The sequence below is a fragment of the Rutilus rutilus genome (assembly GCF_951802725.1).
Source record: "Rutilus rutilus genome assembly, chromosome: 14".
In the NCBI taxonomy this organism is placed as follows: Eukaryota; Metazoa; Chordata; class Actinopteri; order Cypriniformes; family Leuciscidae; genus Rutilus; species Rutilus rutilus.
Genome location: NC_140219.1, coordinates 29,912,656 through 29,929,784, shown reverse-complemented (window position 1 = coordinate 29,929,784; position 17,129 = coordinate 29,912,656). Strand labels below are relative to the sequence as shown.

Below are 17,129 nucleotides of genomic sequence, written 5' to 3'. Positions count from 1 at the left end.
TCGGTCATTAAATAAGAAAACTAAATATTTGTGTAGATGATTTGCTTTGTGTAACCCGACATCAGACATTAGGCCGAAGTATTTTTTTTTGCACACAGTGCCGTGACCAATCAATCACTCTTTACGACTGGCTGCACATTCACTGTCCTTCCTGTGAACTTGCACTCACTTATCAATGCATATCTAAATTCGCGCCTACGGTATATTTGTAGATTTGTAGAACTTCAAAAAAAGAAACAAAAAAGATGCTGCAGCCATTGAGCAGCCAGTGGGGGCTGGCTGCAGGACGACTCAACCTCCACGGACAGTTTTTAATGTTTTATCAGACAATAACTACTCAATTTTGCTTTAGTATAATTTTCGGGACAATTAGGGCCGGATTCGCGATTCGGGACAACACCTTAGATTTCGGGGCTGTCCTGAATTTTTCGGGACACCCTAGCAGGGAGAGTGAAGCGTGAACCACAGTTCAAACAGTAGGGCAGGGCAGACGACATGACGACAGGCAGGACCATTGACAGTGTCAGTAAGATGGTGATGACGTGAGTGCAATAGAGGCAGCTCCAAAAGAAAGACCAGGCAGGAACACAAGGAACTCGTAGCTTAATGTAGATTTCAGATGTAGCATCAGTCTTGCCGCCAGGGAGAGGCTCACAGAACCAGAGGCTTGACACAGGGGTTAGATAGCTGCACCAGTCAGGCAGTTAAGAGTCAGTGGCCAGGGACACACAGAAGAACATACAAGACAAGACAAGACTCAAGACAAGGCAGACAGACAAGATAAAGCAACAATTAAGAGAACCAAAATTAAACTAAAAGTAGAGAAATAAGCAAACTATTGAAAAAAGGTAAAAAACGTAAGATCTAAAACTGGAATAGCAAAAGAAAAGCAAGACTTCCACTTGACAGGGAAAATAAAATTCTAAAACAAAGGAGAACTCAAACTAGATTCTAAAGCACAAGAGCTAAAGCTAAGCAAAACTGAAGCGGAGAAAAACAAAATAGCTACGAGGATACTCTGTAGTGATGTTACAAGGACAAGGAGCTTGCGTATGGAAACAGCACATCATCCATGCTAAGGCATTTCAGAGCTTTTCATGCACAGCCCGAGAACAATTCTACACTTTTCACATGCTTCAACAGCTGCATGATGAAAGACAAACTGTGGGAGCATCCCTTGCCTCACTTAAAACTGATGTCTCTCCACTTCATGGACAGGATTATGAAGCCACAGAGCAAATTCAGTTTGTTCTCTTCCCATTCCACCTGGCCACAGTAGAGCTGTCCGAGGAAAAACGAGTGTCTGGCTCCAAAGTCATTCCTTTACTGCAAATGATTCACCATTCTTTACAGGGTGAACAAATCCGGTATTATTTTGTATTTATTTAGTGTACTCATTAGCAAAAGTAATCAATGTTTAGATTTGTCTTTTTTTTGCACCTTTTAGTAACTCATTTTGTATTTTGTAGGTTAACCATGGACATCTCTAAAGAATTAACTGAAAACCTCATCAATCGTCTGAGAGAAAATATTTGGAAAATGGAGTCACTCAGCATAAATACCATGGCAACTTTGCTGGATCCAAGGTTTAAAACCTTGGGTTTCCTTAACCAAATTAAGATGACTGTCAAATGGTTAAAAGCTGAATGTGAACATGTCATCAGAGGCGAAAATGAAAGACCATCGACAAGCATTCAGTCACCAGAATCACCGTCATCATCTCAACAGCCTTCAAGTGAAAGTATTTATTTCTTATTTTTTCACCATAATATTATAATTTTTTGGTGTGTTTGTATGTCATATTAGATTCAGTCAATGTACGTGTACAGTCCCAATCAAATATTTTTGTCTTCACACTTCTTAAGTGGAAAGCTTTGGCTCCTGTTGCAGTGCTGAGAAACAGAGCAAACCAAGCTCAAGTGCCACAGCTGATGCTACAGAAGTTGATAGATATCTTACAGAGGCAAACATTCAAAGAGCTGAAGATCCACTAGAATACTGGAAAATGCAGAAATATTTGTACCCCCATCTATACACTTTGGCATTGCAGTTTCTTTGTACACCTGCCTCCTCTGTACCATGTGAAAGAGTGTTCTCCAAGGCAGGGGAAGTAGTGTCAAAGAGGAGAAATAGACTTAGCCCCAACACTGTGAAACAGCTCTTATTTCTCAATAAAAATACTTAACAACTTCTTTGTCACTTTTCTGTAATTCCCAGTTACACAAGCAATATCACTGTCTCATAAGCGCATTTAATAACCAGATGATCTCATTACTCTCTCTCTATATAAATATATATGTGTGAGTGTGTCATGTTAAATCATATTAGCTTATACTGGAAATTATTGCCACACTTTAATGGGTAAGTAAATTAATTTATTAGATTGAGCAATTCAATACACACACATACAGGGAGTGTGTGGTGGCTGCGTGCTTCATCAAGGGATATTCTTCCACAGACTTTTGGCTGCTAAACTTTTTAATAACCAGCAGATGCCGCTGTTTTCGACACTCTCGAAGCATTGGATCTTTTCCTGGAACAATCAGGGGAAAGCCTCAGTGCTTCATTTGCCCATTCTTAATACTCTGATACTGGGAATAAAAAAAAAAAAAAAAACCTAGAGTAAACGCTAAGAAAATTTCAATAGCACAAACCGGAAAACACCACAAAGTACATACACAATCAGAGACCAGCAGAGACATGAGGATCAGGGGTCTCATTTATAAAACTGTGCGTAGGAACCTTACTAAAAGTGTACGTGCGCCCGAAAGCCAAAAATGGCGTACGCAAAAAAATATTCAGACTTATAAAACCGTTCGTACGCCAGAACCTGCGCAGAATTCACTTTATAAATCCCAGTCAGCGGAAGATTGTGCGCACATGCGTCTCCTCCCCGAAATAACCATATATGGAGCTTACAACGCCTAGTTTTACTATGCAGATCCTCATTTGCATATGATTATTCATCCACGTGATAACGTTTAACGGTACAAGACACATTACATTAATAAAAATCATGTAGTTGCCTATCCTTGCCTTGTTTTTGAATACATAAATCAAATAGTGTAAAATACATTTCAGAGAAAGTTTTTCTCAATCTTTTCCACTGACCGAATTGTATTTTTAATTGATTTCTATTTTTAATGGAAACAGATAGGCCTTGGGCATTATTTGCACGAAACTATTTTCTCAGACAATCTGGTATTATCATGATAAGCAATTATCTCTGTGGTTAAAACATTAAAACAGCACGCCACAGGAAAAGTGTTCAAAAACATCGCATCCACAACAAATATTTCTATTGATTGATATTTCTATTGAAAAAATGTTGTAACTTCTCAGTAATGATTTCATGTTTAAGTGTTTAACTCCATTAATTTGAATGGCATATTTAATCTAAATGTTTATATCAGAAGTAAAACATAGTTTAAATCATTATTTTATTTATTTAAACTGTTATTTGCGTCAGTTTCACTAAACGGTCCAACGCGGACATTTAAGAAGGGATGGATATTTGCTTCAAGTGATAGGCTTGGTGAGTGAAATTATATTTTGTATTATCTTTCTGTATATGTCTTTAGATTTTCTGTCTAAAAGTGACCAAAAATACATTTGCTCCACCGAGGTGGGCCTCAGCTCAGCCAAAGTGGTCTTTAGGGAGGATATGTCACATCTGTTTTTGGTTTAATTTCAGGTTCTTGTTTTCATGTCTTTTGTTTTGAAATTTAGTCATGTTTCCTGGTTCCTTGTCATGTGATTCCTTGCCGTCATGTGATCATGTCTTGTTTCCCTTGTCTTGTTATGTGTCATGTTCTCATTGGTTGTTCTGGTCATGTGTCCTGTTTTCTCATTGGTCCATTTGTTTGTTTGTTCTCAGGTGTATGTTGTTTAGTGATTCATTATTGTGTATAAATAGTACTCATGTTACAATTGTATATTGTCTAGCTTTGTTCCCTGTAAACTGCTGTTTCTGTTCATGTTTAAGTTTATGATGTCAAGCCAAGTCTTTATTTTGTATCTGTTCGCTTTTGGATTCAATAAACTGCACTTGGGTTCAACTACACTTGCCTTCAGTGGACGTGTGTGTGTCCTATCATCGGAATTTGATCTTTGCTGGATCTGTATAACTATAGCGATTACACATCCTTGCATGTAAAATGCTACAGATAACTATTCTCCAACTACATGTCTGTCTGCCAGTGTCCCCCTGTGTTGAACCTTAAAGGGATACTCCACTTTAATGAAAATTCTGTCATCATATATTCACCATCATGTTGTTTCAATCCTTTATGAATTTCTTTCTTCTGCTGAACAGAAAGGAAGATATTTAGAAGAATATCAGTAACCAGACAGTTTCTGGCCTCATTGACTTCCATAGTATATTTTTTTCCTACTATGGAAGTCATTGAGACCAGAAACTGTCTGGTTACTGACATTCTTCTAAATATCTTCCTTTCTGTTCAGCAGAAGAAATTCATACAGGTTTGAAACAACATGAGGGTGAGTATATGATGACAGAATTTTCATTTTAAAGTGGAGTATCTCTTTATTTATTTTTTTATTTTATTTTATTTTTACAAATAATTACATACTGTAAATTTGATTTCTATTAATTTCCTTTATTTTTTTCCTGAGGTTAATGTCAGGGTTTAATCTGAAAAGAGATTCCAGGGCTGCTATTGGATTAGAGGTACAATGGACCACATTAACTAGGGGTAATCCTGGCAAATATTGCAAGTCCTTTCATATGACTCTGACGAGAGCAGACCACTACAAGAAGGACACAGTCAGGAGCTCTAAAATATATTCAAATGTCTGTGAGTAAACATATATTTATTATTACCATAATACAGATAATTTGTACAGATAATAGACAAATCTTGACCTCATGTAGTACACAACTATGACTTTGTTAAAGCAGAGTCATTTAATTTAAATAAGAGTAATTTATTGTACTATATACTTTATCTGGTAACTCTTTACAATCAGGTCTCATTTATTTACATCAGTTAACGTATTAACTGACATGAACTAACAATGAGCAATAGGCTACATATGTGTCAGTATTTATTAATCTTTGTTAATATTAATAAAAATCCAGCTTTTCGTTGTTTGTTCATGTTAGTTCACAGTGCATTAACATTAATTTAACATGCTATTTTAATAATGTATTAGTAAATGTTGAAATTTGCATTTACTAAGATTAATGAATGCTGTAGAAGTGTTGTTAACTCTTAGTTCATGTTAACTAATGAAACCTAATTGCTGTGTTACCCTTTATCTTTTAAAATACTGTTATTTAATACATAATACATGCTGAATTATATATATATATATATATATATATATATATATATATATATATATATATATATATAAAATAACCTAGGATATCTGCCCAGTGTCCATCATTTTGTTAATTTTGATGCTATTGTGAACCAGGTATACCAATATACTCCAGGTGTGGCTGTAACAAATTGTCCTAGATCTTAATGCGCCTTCTCTGAATACTATAGTGTATTCAGTACACTTTCATCTGAATGGCTTCCAGTTGGTTTGAAGTTATAATGTTTTGGGTTAGTGATACTTGTCAAGAAATTGTAGTGTACTATTCAATTGATCAAATGCTGCTAACCTTATCCACGGGTCCTTTTACAATGCTTTTAACAATGCCATATATTATTGCACATAATGTATTTGTTCTTTTCAGATAAACGTACGGGTCACTACAATGGATGCTGAGCTGGAGTTTGCCATTCAGCCCAGTACAACTGGTAAACAACTTTTTGACCAAGTATGTATCTCACATGGAATTTAGGCAAAAGTCAATAAATGCAACATGACATATAGACCCTAAAGAGTGAACAATTAGTGACATCATTACGTTTGTCCCTTTGAAGGTTGTGAAAACTATTGGACTCCGAGAGATCTGGTACTTTGGACTGCAGTATCAGGACAGCAAGGGCTTCTCTACTTGGCTGAAACTCAATAAGCGGGTTAATCTTGATCTACTTGCATATTTTACTTTTTTTTTTTTTTTTGCCATAAGCTATTTGTCTTATAAACAGGGCTCTGAACTGTTTCAAGAAACAAATAGAGACAAATGAAATTTTAGCAGAAGATTATCAAACATTGTTCTTTGTCTTTTAACCAGTTAACAGTATTATTTTTCCACTCTGATATTTTTTAATCAGCTAACTATACCTGCATATGACATTTGTGCATTGGACGTGAAATGTCCTCTTTCATTTGAGGTGTATTTGTCCACCACCATGTGCTGACTGAGACAATCACAAAGCGACATCAATCAAATGGACAGAGTTGTTTTTAATAAAATGCATTCTCAAAATTATATACATCATAAAATATATGTGACCACTCAATCATTAGGCTCATTTAAAAATGCTAAAATACTCTTATGAGAGCCAAGGTACATTGTTCCCTATCAGTTCGGTCACGTTCGACGTAGTCGACGTGTCGACTGATTGGGATCATGCTTAGGGAGTCTGTCATCTTCGAATATTGTTCAAACGAGCCAATGCACATTGGTGTGCGAGAATTGCATCACATGCTCCGCCCCGCAGTGCGGGAATAAATTCGGAAGTGGATGCACGCATCAGTTGTCTTTCGCTTCGGAGCCGATCATTGTCGATGTCTCCGAAGAGTGTTGTTGTGTACAACGAGCGAGTGTGTCGTTGTTCTTCTGGAAGACTCTCCCAGTGCTGGTGTTTCTACAGCGAAGAGTGCAGTGGCGATCGCAAGCTTCTGAAGCTCTCAACTGCTGTTTTAACAGCATCAAATTTCCAGAGTATTTGTTGACGGTTGGTTGAGGGTGAAAGAAGTGAGTGCTTCACTGTCACTGTAACAGTGTTGCCGTGGTCATTTTTCCTGTGTGCTCCGGCACTGGTGACGGGTCCCACTTCCTGAAAGAGCAACACGGGTGTTTTTGCGTCTTTTTCAAGATGCCATTCCATCCGTGCTTTTCTGGGTGCGGATTGGCTCTGTCCCCCTCTGACGGTCACAATAGTTGTATCATGTGTTTGGGCTTAAAGCAGCTTTTGTGGATGAGTCATGTTCTCACTGCGGGAAGATAACCATTGCGGTGCTGAGATTAAGACTCGCCTTCATCCGCAAAGGTGGAGTCCCCATTCCTATGCCCCGCTCTAGTGTTTCTTCTGGGCCACCTTCCCAGAAGAAGGCTGGAGTGCCGCGTGAGTTGGGTTCATGGGTCCCTCACTCCTCCTTCGCAATGCAGCCGGTGGAGCTCCCCAATGAGCGCGCTGGTCCCTCTGTAGTGGCCCGACCAGCTGTTTCGTTCGGGGCCCCTCCAGAGGACAGGATGTCCATCACAGCATCGGAGGGTGAGCTGGGCTCTGGAGATGACGACTCGGCTCCGCTACATCCCTCTGAGAGACCAGCGTTGCCCGAGCCAGATCCAGAGATGGCAGCTATGCTGAAAAGGGCCGCCGAGGTGGTAGGGCTCGTGTGGAATCCTCCACCGTGTCCCGAACCGTCTCAGTTGGATGATTGGTTTCTCGGGGCGGGCCGGGCCGGTTCTCAACCTGCCGCCCCATTACCTTTCTTCCCTGAAGTGCATGAGGAGCTTACTAGGTCGTGGACGGCACCTTTCTCTGTCAAAAACCGCCTAAGTATTTCCTCCCCCCCACTTCCCTTGACGGAGGAGCGGTGAAGAGTTACGAGGCTATCCCTCCAGTGGAGCGGTCTGTCACAATGCAACTGTGTCCGGCGACCGCTACCTCATGGAAGGAGGATCCTCGTCTCCCCTCTAAAGTTCTCGTCCGTCCTTACGGGCAAGGCTTACAAAGGCTGTGGGTTTCCGTTTGCCGCCGCCTCTGCTCCTGCTGGGCCACCGCAGTAGCCTCCACCTAGGCCTCAGCATTGAGCCGGCCACAGCCCAAGCCAGGTGGCAAGCATCAGCGTAAGCGTTCCTGAGCGGGCCACTCAGGGATGGAGGAAGGAGCTCTTGGAGATGGTCACCGATCCACTCCCTCCCCGTGGAAGAGGGCCGGGTGGAGTTCTTTGTTTGTGTATGTGTCCGCCGCTGGCTCCCAAAAAAGGGGAGCCAGTGGGACCCACATTTTCAAAGAAAGAGCAATTTCCTCTGTTCCTGGGTCCCAAGAGGGCCAGACTGGTGGTGTGCGACCCTGTTAAGCCTTGCACCCTTCAACCACCTCTTGTATCGCCAGCCGGCAGCTGGGTGCAGTTCGAGGACCTGGTCACGCCTTCTCACGTACTCTCTGCCATCATGTAGGGACAGATAAGTGTTGCACCGCACACTCAGACCCTGCTTCGGGCCGCCTTCAGACCTTCCGAGCCAGGTCCCTGCTACCTCTGGTCCCCCTGGGCCGGTTCATAGAAGCCTAGAAAGTGCTCCCAACCTGTCCAGCTGGCTCCTCCGTACCAACAGACTCGGCTATACAATTCAGTTCGTCTGGCGTCCGCCCAAGTTCAGCGTTATTTGTTACACTTCGGTGTTGAGCGAATGTGCGCTTGTCATGCACGCGGTCATCGCAGTCCTACTGGCGAAGGATGCGATTGAGCCAGTCCCTCCAGCTGATATGAAGACCGGCTTCGATAGCCTGTCTTCAGAAACGCATTTTCGAATTCTCCGTCCCCGAGATTGGTCTGCAGCGTTCAACCTCTGAAGGACGCGTACTTCAGATCTCTATCCTTCCGCAACGCAGGCCAAAATGCCTGTGTTCTTGCGTTCGAGGGGTCGAAGGTTCAGTACAAAATCCGGTAACCCTTTATTTTACAGTCCCCTAATTACTAGGTATTTACCTAGTAAATACATGGTAAGTTATAGTTGTTTATTGGTAATTACCACAGGTAACAAGTATGTAAATGCAGAGAAACTACAAACTAATTACTAGGTATTTACCTGGTAAGCATATGGTAAATTATAGTATTTTAGTGTGTAATTACTTAAGGTGATTAGTATGCAATTACAGAGAAACTACCAGGGAAAAAAACACCACTGTTAAATATCAACTCAACAAAGTACTGTGTACTTGTTACCTGTTTAGGTTGGTAATAACTCAAATAATTTAATTGTGTACTTCCTCAGAATGTAGGCAGCCAATTTTTAGAAACACCTCCAGTATTACTCATCAATTCAAGTTAGGTTTGTAGTTATCCTAGGGTTATGTTGGTAACAGTCCATGTTTATTTATTACTATCTTGAAATTAAGACGTAGTTTCCAATAAATGACCTTGTCTTACATAGTTGTTGTTCATTGCTACACCCATTTATAGAGGGTTTATCAAATAATTTACCTTACACTTACCTGGTAACTACCCCGCAGGAACAGTTTTCCCTAATGTCATGGCACATCTTAAATACTGGGTATGTTCTTGCAGATGTTTTTACAATTTACTCGGTAAGTAAAGTGCAACTGTACTGTAAAATGAAGCCTTGTTTATTTCCATGGTATTACCAGAATTGTACCATATAACTTGATCATTCCCTTTTCCATATAGTCACATTTTTTTACCTCGTATGTCCTGCAACGTTACCAAGGAAAACATGACAATTTACTCAGTAAGTAAAGTGAAACTGTACTGTAAAATGAAGCCTTGTTTATTTCCATGGTATTACCGGAATTGTACCATATCATTCCCTTTTCCATAGTCACATTTTTATTTTTATTTTACCTCATATGTCCTGCAACGTTACCAAGGAAAACATGAAAATTTACTCAGTAAGTAAAGTGAAACTGTACTGTAAAATGAAGCCTTGTTTATGTCCATGGTATTACCGGAATTGTACCATATCATTCCCTTTTCCATATAGTCAAATTTTTTTACCTCATATGTCCTGCAACGTTACCAAGGAAACCATGACAATTTACTCAGTAAGTAAAGTGAAACTGTACTGTAAAATGAAGCCTTGTTTATTTCCATGGTATTACCGGAATTGTACCATATCATTCCCTTTTCCATAGTCACATATTTTTTTTATTTTACCTCATATGTCCTGCAACGTTACCAAGGAAAACATGACAATTTACTCAGTAAGTAAAGTGCAACTGTACTGTAAAAGGAAGCCTTGTTTATTTCCATGGTATTACCAGACTCTTACCACGTCCTTTGCTACTGCTTAAACATTTTTGAAATCACAAACTTTTACCGTGTGTTCTGCAACTTAACTAAAACATTCCAGCCTGGTCTCATTGTTAATACGTAGTATTAACACGTAATTTTCAAAGATAGAAAACTACATAGGCTACAGTTATGAAGAAAAACAACATAGGCTACGTGTAATCACAATAATTTATTTATTGCGAAAATGTCAAAACCGGTACCAAAAGTCGTTCACATGACGATGTGTTGCAGTCACAGTCCTCTCTTTCAGTATATAATAATTTTGAATGAGGTAATTTACAGAGCAGAATTTAAATGATTAATCCATGAAAATGTTAATCCAGCTTCGCTCTGTGTGAAGGCGCGCGCGCTTCTCCATTTCAAATATAGTTTACCGACTGAAATACGACATGTCGCAATCTGTGACGAACATATAGACGAACAGGCGAGAGCCAATGAGCGTTTGATATCACTGCCGTAAAACATGTCGTAACGCTTCTTGAGGGCGCAATTTTTGAATTTGAATTCATCAACGAGCGCGGGTCCACGGGATTTGACAGTTACAGACTGCGCTGTTGTTAAAGCCTGGAATGGAGATGAAGATCACTCACTGGATAAAGGGCTGAATTTGGATCTCTTTCTTGCAAACGTATGGATTCTAAAGATTTGGATTATATCAAGTAGGCTATAATAAAATTGATGTCTTTTGTGAATTTATGTTGGGTTTTGGTGTATTATTGTTCTATTGGAAAAAACGCATTTTGTGTCTCACTGTAAATAAACTAAATATTAAAATGGTTAAACGATTAAATAAGGTACTTTTAAGGTTTTAAAGTGTATTCTTGTTTAACTGCATGTATGCTAATCCTCCGAAACGAGTTTGCAGCAGAAGGCACGAACAGAGCGAAATGTTATTAGTCTATTTCTTGAGTAAACTGCATAAATGCGACTGAAAACGTAATTGATAAGACATTTGAATGCAATAGAGTCAAAACATTAATGCCACGATTTTAATATGCATAAATAAGAATGCGTACAAATACGTTGGTATAGAGTTGTTCATACGTAAATAATTTATGTTTTTGTGCTGTTAATGCAAACATTTTACGTTTTAGTGCTGTAAATACTATACGTTTCTGTGTGTATAAAACGTAAGTAAATGTACGTATGGTAGAATTACACTTTACGTAAAAATACACACGTATTCTCATGAGATCACGTTGAACATTCTCAGTAAGTAAAGAGAAACTGGAACGTTACTGTAAAAGGAAGCCTTTTTATTTCCATGGAATTACTGGGATCTTACCCTATAATCTGTAATAGGTACAGTTACGTAGCTATAACAGATTATAGGGTAAGATCCCAGTAATTCCATGGAAATAAAAAGGCTTCCTTTTACAGTACAGTTTCACTTTACTTACTGAGTAAATTGTCATGTTTTCCTTGGTAACGTTGCAGGACATACGAGGTAAAAAATTGTGACTATATGGAAAAGGGGAATGATCAGGTTATATGGTACAATTCTGGTAATACCATGGAAATAAACAAGGCTTCATTTTACAGTACAGTTACACTTTACTTACCAAGAAAATTGTCATGTTTTCCTTGGTAACGTTGCAGGACATACTAGGAAAACAAATAAATAAAAATGTGACTATGGAAAAGGGAATGATATGGTACAATTCCGGTAATACCATGGAAATAAACAAGGCTTCATTTTACAGTACAGTTTCACTTTACTTACTGAGTAAATTGTCATGTTTTCCTTGGTAACGTTGCAGGACATATGAGGTAAAAAAGTGTGACTATATGGAAAAGGGAATGATCAAGTTATATGGTACAATTCCGGTAATACCATGGAAATAAACAAGGCTTCATTTTACAGTACAGTTGCACTTTACTTACTGAGTAAATTGTAAAAACATTTGCAAGAACATACCCAGTATTTAAGATGTGCCATGACATTAGGGAAAACTGTTCCTGCGGGGTAGTTACCAGGTAAGTGTAAGGTAAATTATTTGATAAACCCTCTATAAATGGGTGTAGCAATGAACAACAACTATGTAAGACAAGGTAATTTATTGGAAACTACCGTCTTAATTTCAAGATAGTAATAAATAAACATGGACTGTTACCAACATAACCCTAGGATAACTACAAACCTAACTTGAATTGATGAGTAATACTGGAGGTGTTTCTAAAAATAGTCTGCCTACATTCTGAGGAAGTACACAATTAAATCGGAGTTATTACCAACCTAAACAGGTAACAAGTACACAGTACTTTGTTGAGTTGATATTTAACAGTGGTGTTTTTTTCCCTGGTAGTTTCTCTGTAATTGCATACTAATCACCTTAAGTAATTACACACTAAAATACTATAATTTACCATATGCTTACCAGGTAAATACCTAGTAATTAGTTTGTAGTTTCTCTGCATTTACATACTTGTTACCTGTGGTAATTACCAATAAACAACTATAACTTACCATGTATTTACCAGGTAAATACCTAGTAATTAGTTTGTAGTTTCTCTGCATTTACATACTTGTTACCTGTGGTAATTACCAATAACCAACTATAACTTACCATGTATTTACTAGGTAAATACCTAGTAATTAGGGGACTGTAAAATAAAGGGTTACCCAAAATCCTACCCTTTGCGTGATCAGACCTTTTGTTTCTCCGGGCCTGCTAGAACAAGTGTCCACCAACACCGGCTGAGGGGCCACGTACAACGGGCATGCAGTAGCGGGGGTCTGGGGAGGCCTCCAACTGCATTGGCATCAATTGCCTAGAGTTGCTAGCAGTATACCTTGCTTTGAGACGCCACTGCTTAGCAAACCTGTACTGGTCTGTACAGACAGCACTGCGACTGTTGCGCTATGGTTCACTTGCATGTTGGAACTCGCCCGCCACCTCCTCCTTGGAGTCAGGAGCTTCTGAGATCACTTCATTTCACTTATTTTCCGGCCTTCTCAATCGTGCCGCCGATGAGGCCTCACGACAGCCTGTGGCCAAAAAGAACGAGACTCCATCCCCAGGCGGACCAGCTGGTCGAGTACCACTTCGGGGCTGCACAGTTACATCTCTTTGCCTCTCCGGACTTGTCCCTTTTTGCCAGTTGCTCTTCTTCCTGATCGAGCGGAAAACCCTCGGCATGGAGACACCGGCACACAGCTGGCCCCGGGGCCACGCAAAGTTGTGTTTCCCCAGCGAGCCTTCTTGCACAGCACTGTGCTAAGTCAGGGAGGAGAAGGAGCAGGTCTTCCTAGTTACCCCTTATTGGCCCAACCGGACCTAGTTCCCCCGAACTTATGCTCCTCTCGACAGCCCCTTCCTGACCCATTCTTCTGAGACATCTCAGGGACAGGGCACCGTTGGCACCCGCGTCCAGACCTCTGGAAACTCCATGTCTGGTCCTAAAGCGGACACCTTCACTTCTGCTAGAGCACCCTCTAAAGATGAGGCATGCTTACGCCCTGAAGTGGAACCTGTTTGTTGAGTGGTGTTCTCCTCACCGAGAGGACCCCTGAAGGTGTTCGATCACTTCCGTGCTCTCTTTCCTGCAAGATGGGTCAGAGCGAAGGCTGTCTTCCTCTGCCCTCAGAATTTATGTTAATATTAACGCATATTCATGATGCAGTGGCAAATCCATGGGGAAGCTCGACTTGATCGCCAGGTTCCTGAGGGGAGCAAGGAGGAATGAATCCGCCTTGCACCCTCTCAATACCTTCTTGGGAGTTATCTCTGGTGCTACTGCACTGCAGAGACCTCCCCTTGAGCCACTGCAGGCAGCTGAGTTAAAAATCCTGTTTTTAAAGAAACAGTTCTCCTGCTTGCTTGCCTCTATCAAGAAGGTAGGGAACCTGCACACATTTTCGGTCGACATATCATGCCTGGAATTTGAGCCGGCCAACTCTCACGGTTTCCTGAGACCCCGGCCTGGATATGTGCCCAAGGTTCCTACCTCTCCCTTAAAACGGGACCAGGTGGTGAGCCTGCAAGCACTGCCCCGGAGGAGGCAGACCCAGCCCTGGATTTTCTCTGTCCTTTCCACTCCTTGCGGTTATAACTGAACAGAATGCAAAGCGTCAGGACCTCAGACCAGCTCTTGTCTGTTACAGAGACCAGCAGAAGGGAAGGCTGTTTCCAAGCAGGGGTTTGCCCACTGGATAGTGGTTGCCATCATCTTGGTGTGAATATTCCAAGGTGCACCGTGCCCCCTGGGTGGTGAGCCTCTCCAAAGAGAGAGTGTAGCTCCTTCCTGGGCGTTGACAGATGTTCCTTCCTAGGTGCCTCGCTGACAGATGTTTTTAGAGCTGCGGGCTGGTTGACATCAACACATTCGTTAGAAAAATAACCTATTGGTCGAGCCTGTTGCTTCCCGTGGGCTCCCTTCACATGAAGCCAGTTTCACTGTAAGCCCGGTTCGAAGTGTCGACTTGCTGCGCCATTCCCCTCCTATGGACTGGATACGTGCGCCATTCTTGCTCCTGTAGAGTTCCTCTTTAGCCGAATCCTGTTGAGTTCCTCCACACCCTTCGGCAACGGACTTGGCGGAGCGTCCGATGTCAGGCCTAACACTCGTATGCACTGGTGGAACCTGTGCTAGGCTGGGTCCATATGTTGTGATCCCTACGGCGATCCCATATGTGTATCCCTGTGGCGAGCACGTGTCTTTCCCTTGGCAAAGCCTGCCCTGCTGTCCCTGTCCGGTTGAGTCTCCCCCTGTTATAGGCTGGAGCCACCTCAGTGACATTCCATATGTTGTACTGCCTGGTAATTGGCCAGTCCATATGTGTAACCCCCACATGTTACCTCCCTATGGGCAAGATGTGGCTTCCGCAGCGTATTCCTTCCAACAAAAGGGGAACGCTTTCCCAGTGGTCTTGTGGAACAGCAGTGACTTCCCTGGCCTAAGCCCTGTCCTATCTCCGCCTCAATAATGTGAGGGGATCAGAAGGCTTTTGTCTAGGCACTGGAAGGTGGCAGCTCTAGTGTCGTTTTAATAGAGGATCCCAATCAGTTGACACGTTGACTACGTAAAACATGACCGAACTGATAAGAAACGTCTCGGTTACATATGTAACCCTCGTTCCCTCCTTTGTAGTCCCGTCGCCACTATTGCTGGACCACCGCTGACTCCGGGCTCCGCTTGGCTCCTCAGCGAAAAACAATTCTGCAATGCAATTCTCGCACACCAATGTGCATTGGCTCGTTTTAACAATACTCGAAGATGACAGGCTCCCTAAGCGTGATGCCAATAAGTCGACACGTCGACTACGTCTCCGTTCCCTCCTTCAAGGAACAAGGGTTACATACGTAACCGAGACGTTCTTTGACCAAGGTACTACAGGTGCTTTCTACTAACTGCACAAACTCAAGGTTTGATGGGATTTTTTAAATTTTTTTGTGTGAAATACAATACAATATTTGAGTCGTCGCTGGAAATCGTTGGAGAAATATGTAAGAGATCGTTGGATAAAGATGTTGGATTCACTTGAGATCGCTAGAGTAATTGCAAGAGAAAAAGTAGCAGAATTTCTCAGGTATGTCTTTGGAGTAAGTGAGTCTGTGTCCAAGACGAAGCCAGATGCCAACTGACTGGTGATGTATGCACTTGTACTCCTCTGATTGTGGCAGTGATGTGTGTAGGTGATTAGTATTTGGGTGAGAGGGATGGCCTGGTTTGACCATAACATTACCGCTCCCAAGGATAGAGGACCCCAACGCTGTGGCCAGCGTGGAGCTCGACAATGGGGATGACTTATTAATGGAAGCTGGCAGTGAGGGCCAGATCTAGAATGTCGTCCTGAGCAAGCCATGATCTATCATCAGGTCCATAGACTTCCCAGTCGACTAGGTACTCAAGATGACCCATGCACCACCAGAATCCAGGATCTCCCTGAAGATGACTCCTAGGTGTGACCACGGGCAGCATGAGAAGTTTACAAGATGGTAACTGGTGAGAAGTTTTGTCAATGGTGCATTCCTGACATCCCTGAATGAACCTCCTGATGTCTTTTGTTATGTGGGGCCAACAGTATCAGTATTGGAGGAGCAAGAGGAATTGTTTGTTCTCTGGGTTGCCATTTCCCACAGAGGAATGTGTGGATTAAATGATCGGAATCATTTGGGAGGTGGGTACAAAGATACGGTTGCAGGGAAGCCCAGCAGAGCAAGCTCTGTGGTAAAAGCTTCATTTTTTTGAATGGGACTAACCACCAGGTCAGGAGGAAGAATGTTCTCTGGTTCATATGGGCTTTCCTCTAGGGCGAAGAGACGGGAAAGGGCATCCGCCTTGACATTCTTCGTTCCTGGACGATAGGACATGGTGAACTTGAATCGCATGAAGAAGAGGGCCCATCTTGCTTGTCATGAGTTGAGATGTTTGCTGTCATAAAGGTTGGATTCCAGGTTGCGTAAACATTAGGAATGGATGATGTGCTCCCTCCAATCAATGGCGCCATTCTTCGAGAGACAGTTTGACTGCCAGGAGTTCTCTATTGCCAATATCATGGTTTTGCTCTGCCAAGGTGAGTTTGTTAGAAAAGAAGGCACATGGATCATGTCAGGAGGGTTTCCCCTCCTGCTGTGAAAGAACTGCACCCACGGCAGTCCTTGAGGCATCAACTACCACAATGAATGGCTTATCAGGATGAACAAGGAAAGGGGCAACGTGAAAGCTTCCTTGAGTTGCTTAAATGCGTGGGTGGTTTCTGTGGACCAGGACAGAGACTTGGGCGTGACATCAATGGAGCAGTAAGGGTGCTGTAGTTATGGATTTAACAGCAATAGAAATAAAACCCAGGAAGCGTTGGAGTTCTTTAATGGTTACTGGAGTGGGCCATGGCTTGACTGCCTCTACCTTTCCCTCGTCCATCTTGATAACTTCTGGGGTGAGCTGGTAACCAAGGAACTGGATGGAGGTCTGATGGAATGAGCACTTCTCCAGCTTGAGGTACAGATGGTATTCTCTCAGCTTGGCCATCTCAAGCATGACATGGTGAGGATGGTTGGTCG

General features: G+C 41.9%; 1 protein-coding gene and 1 long non-coding RNA gene across 4 annotated transcripts in view; both read left to right on the top strand.

Moving 5' to 3' along the window:
• The window catches only part of msnb (moesin b), an 82,330-nt gene that overhangs the window by 24,736 nt on the left and 40,465 nt on the right, over positions 1 to 17,129 (top strand). The window contains exons 1-3 of one of the 3 annotated variants that reach the window (XM_084431181.1): positions 4,736 to 4,817; positions 5,711 to 5,794; positions 5,901 to 5,996. In XM_084431181.1, coding sequence (XP_084287307.1) covers positions 4,812 to 4,817; positions 5,711 to 5,794; positions 5,901 to 5,996 — 186 coding nt within the window. In that variant the 5' untranslated portion in view covers positions 4,736 to 4,811. Of the gene's footprint in view, positions 1 to 4,735; positions 4,818 to 5,710; positions 5,795 to 5,900; positions 5,997 to 17,129 lie in introns of those variants that run through there. The other 2 variants (XM_084431182.1, XM_084431180.1) reach the window with 2 other exon arrangements.
• On the top strand, positions 1,517 to 2,188 carry LOC311304256. Its single transcript, XR_014629897.1, has 2 exons — positions 1,517 to 1,741; positions 1,866 to 2,188. It is a non-coding gene; the product is annotated as an uncharacterized lncRNA (long non-coding RNA).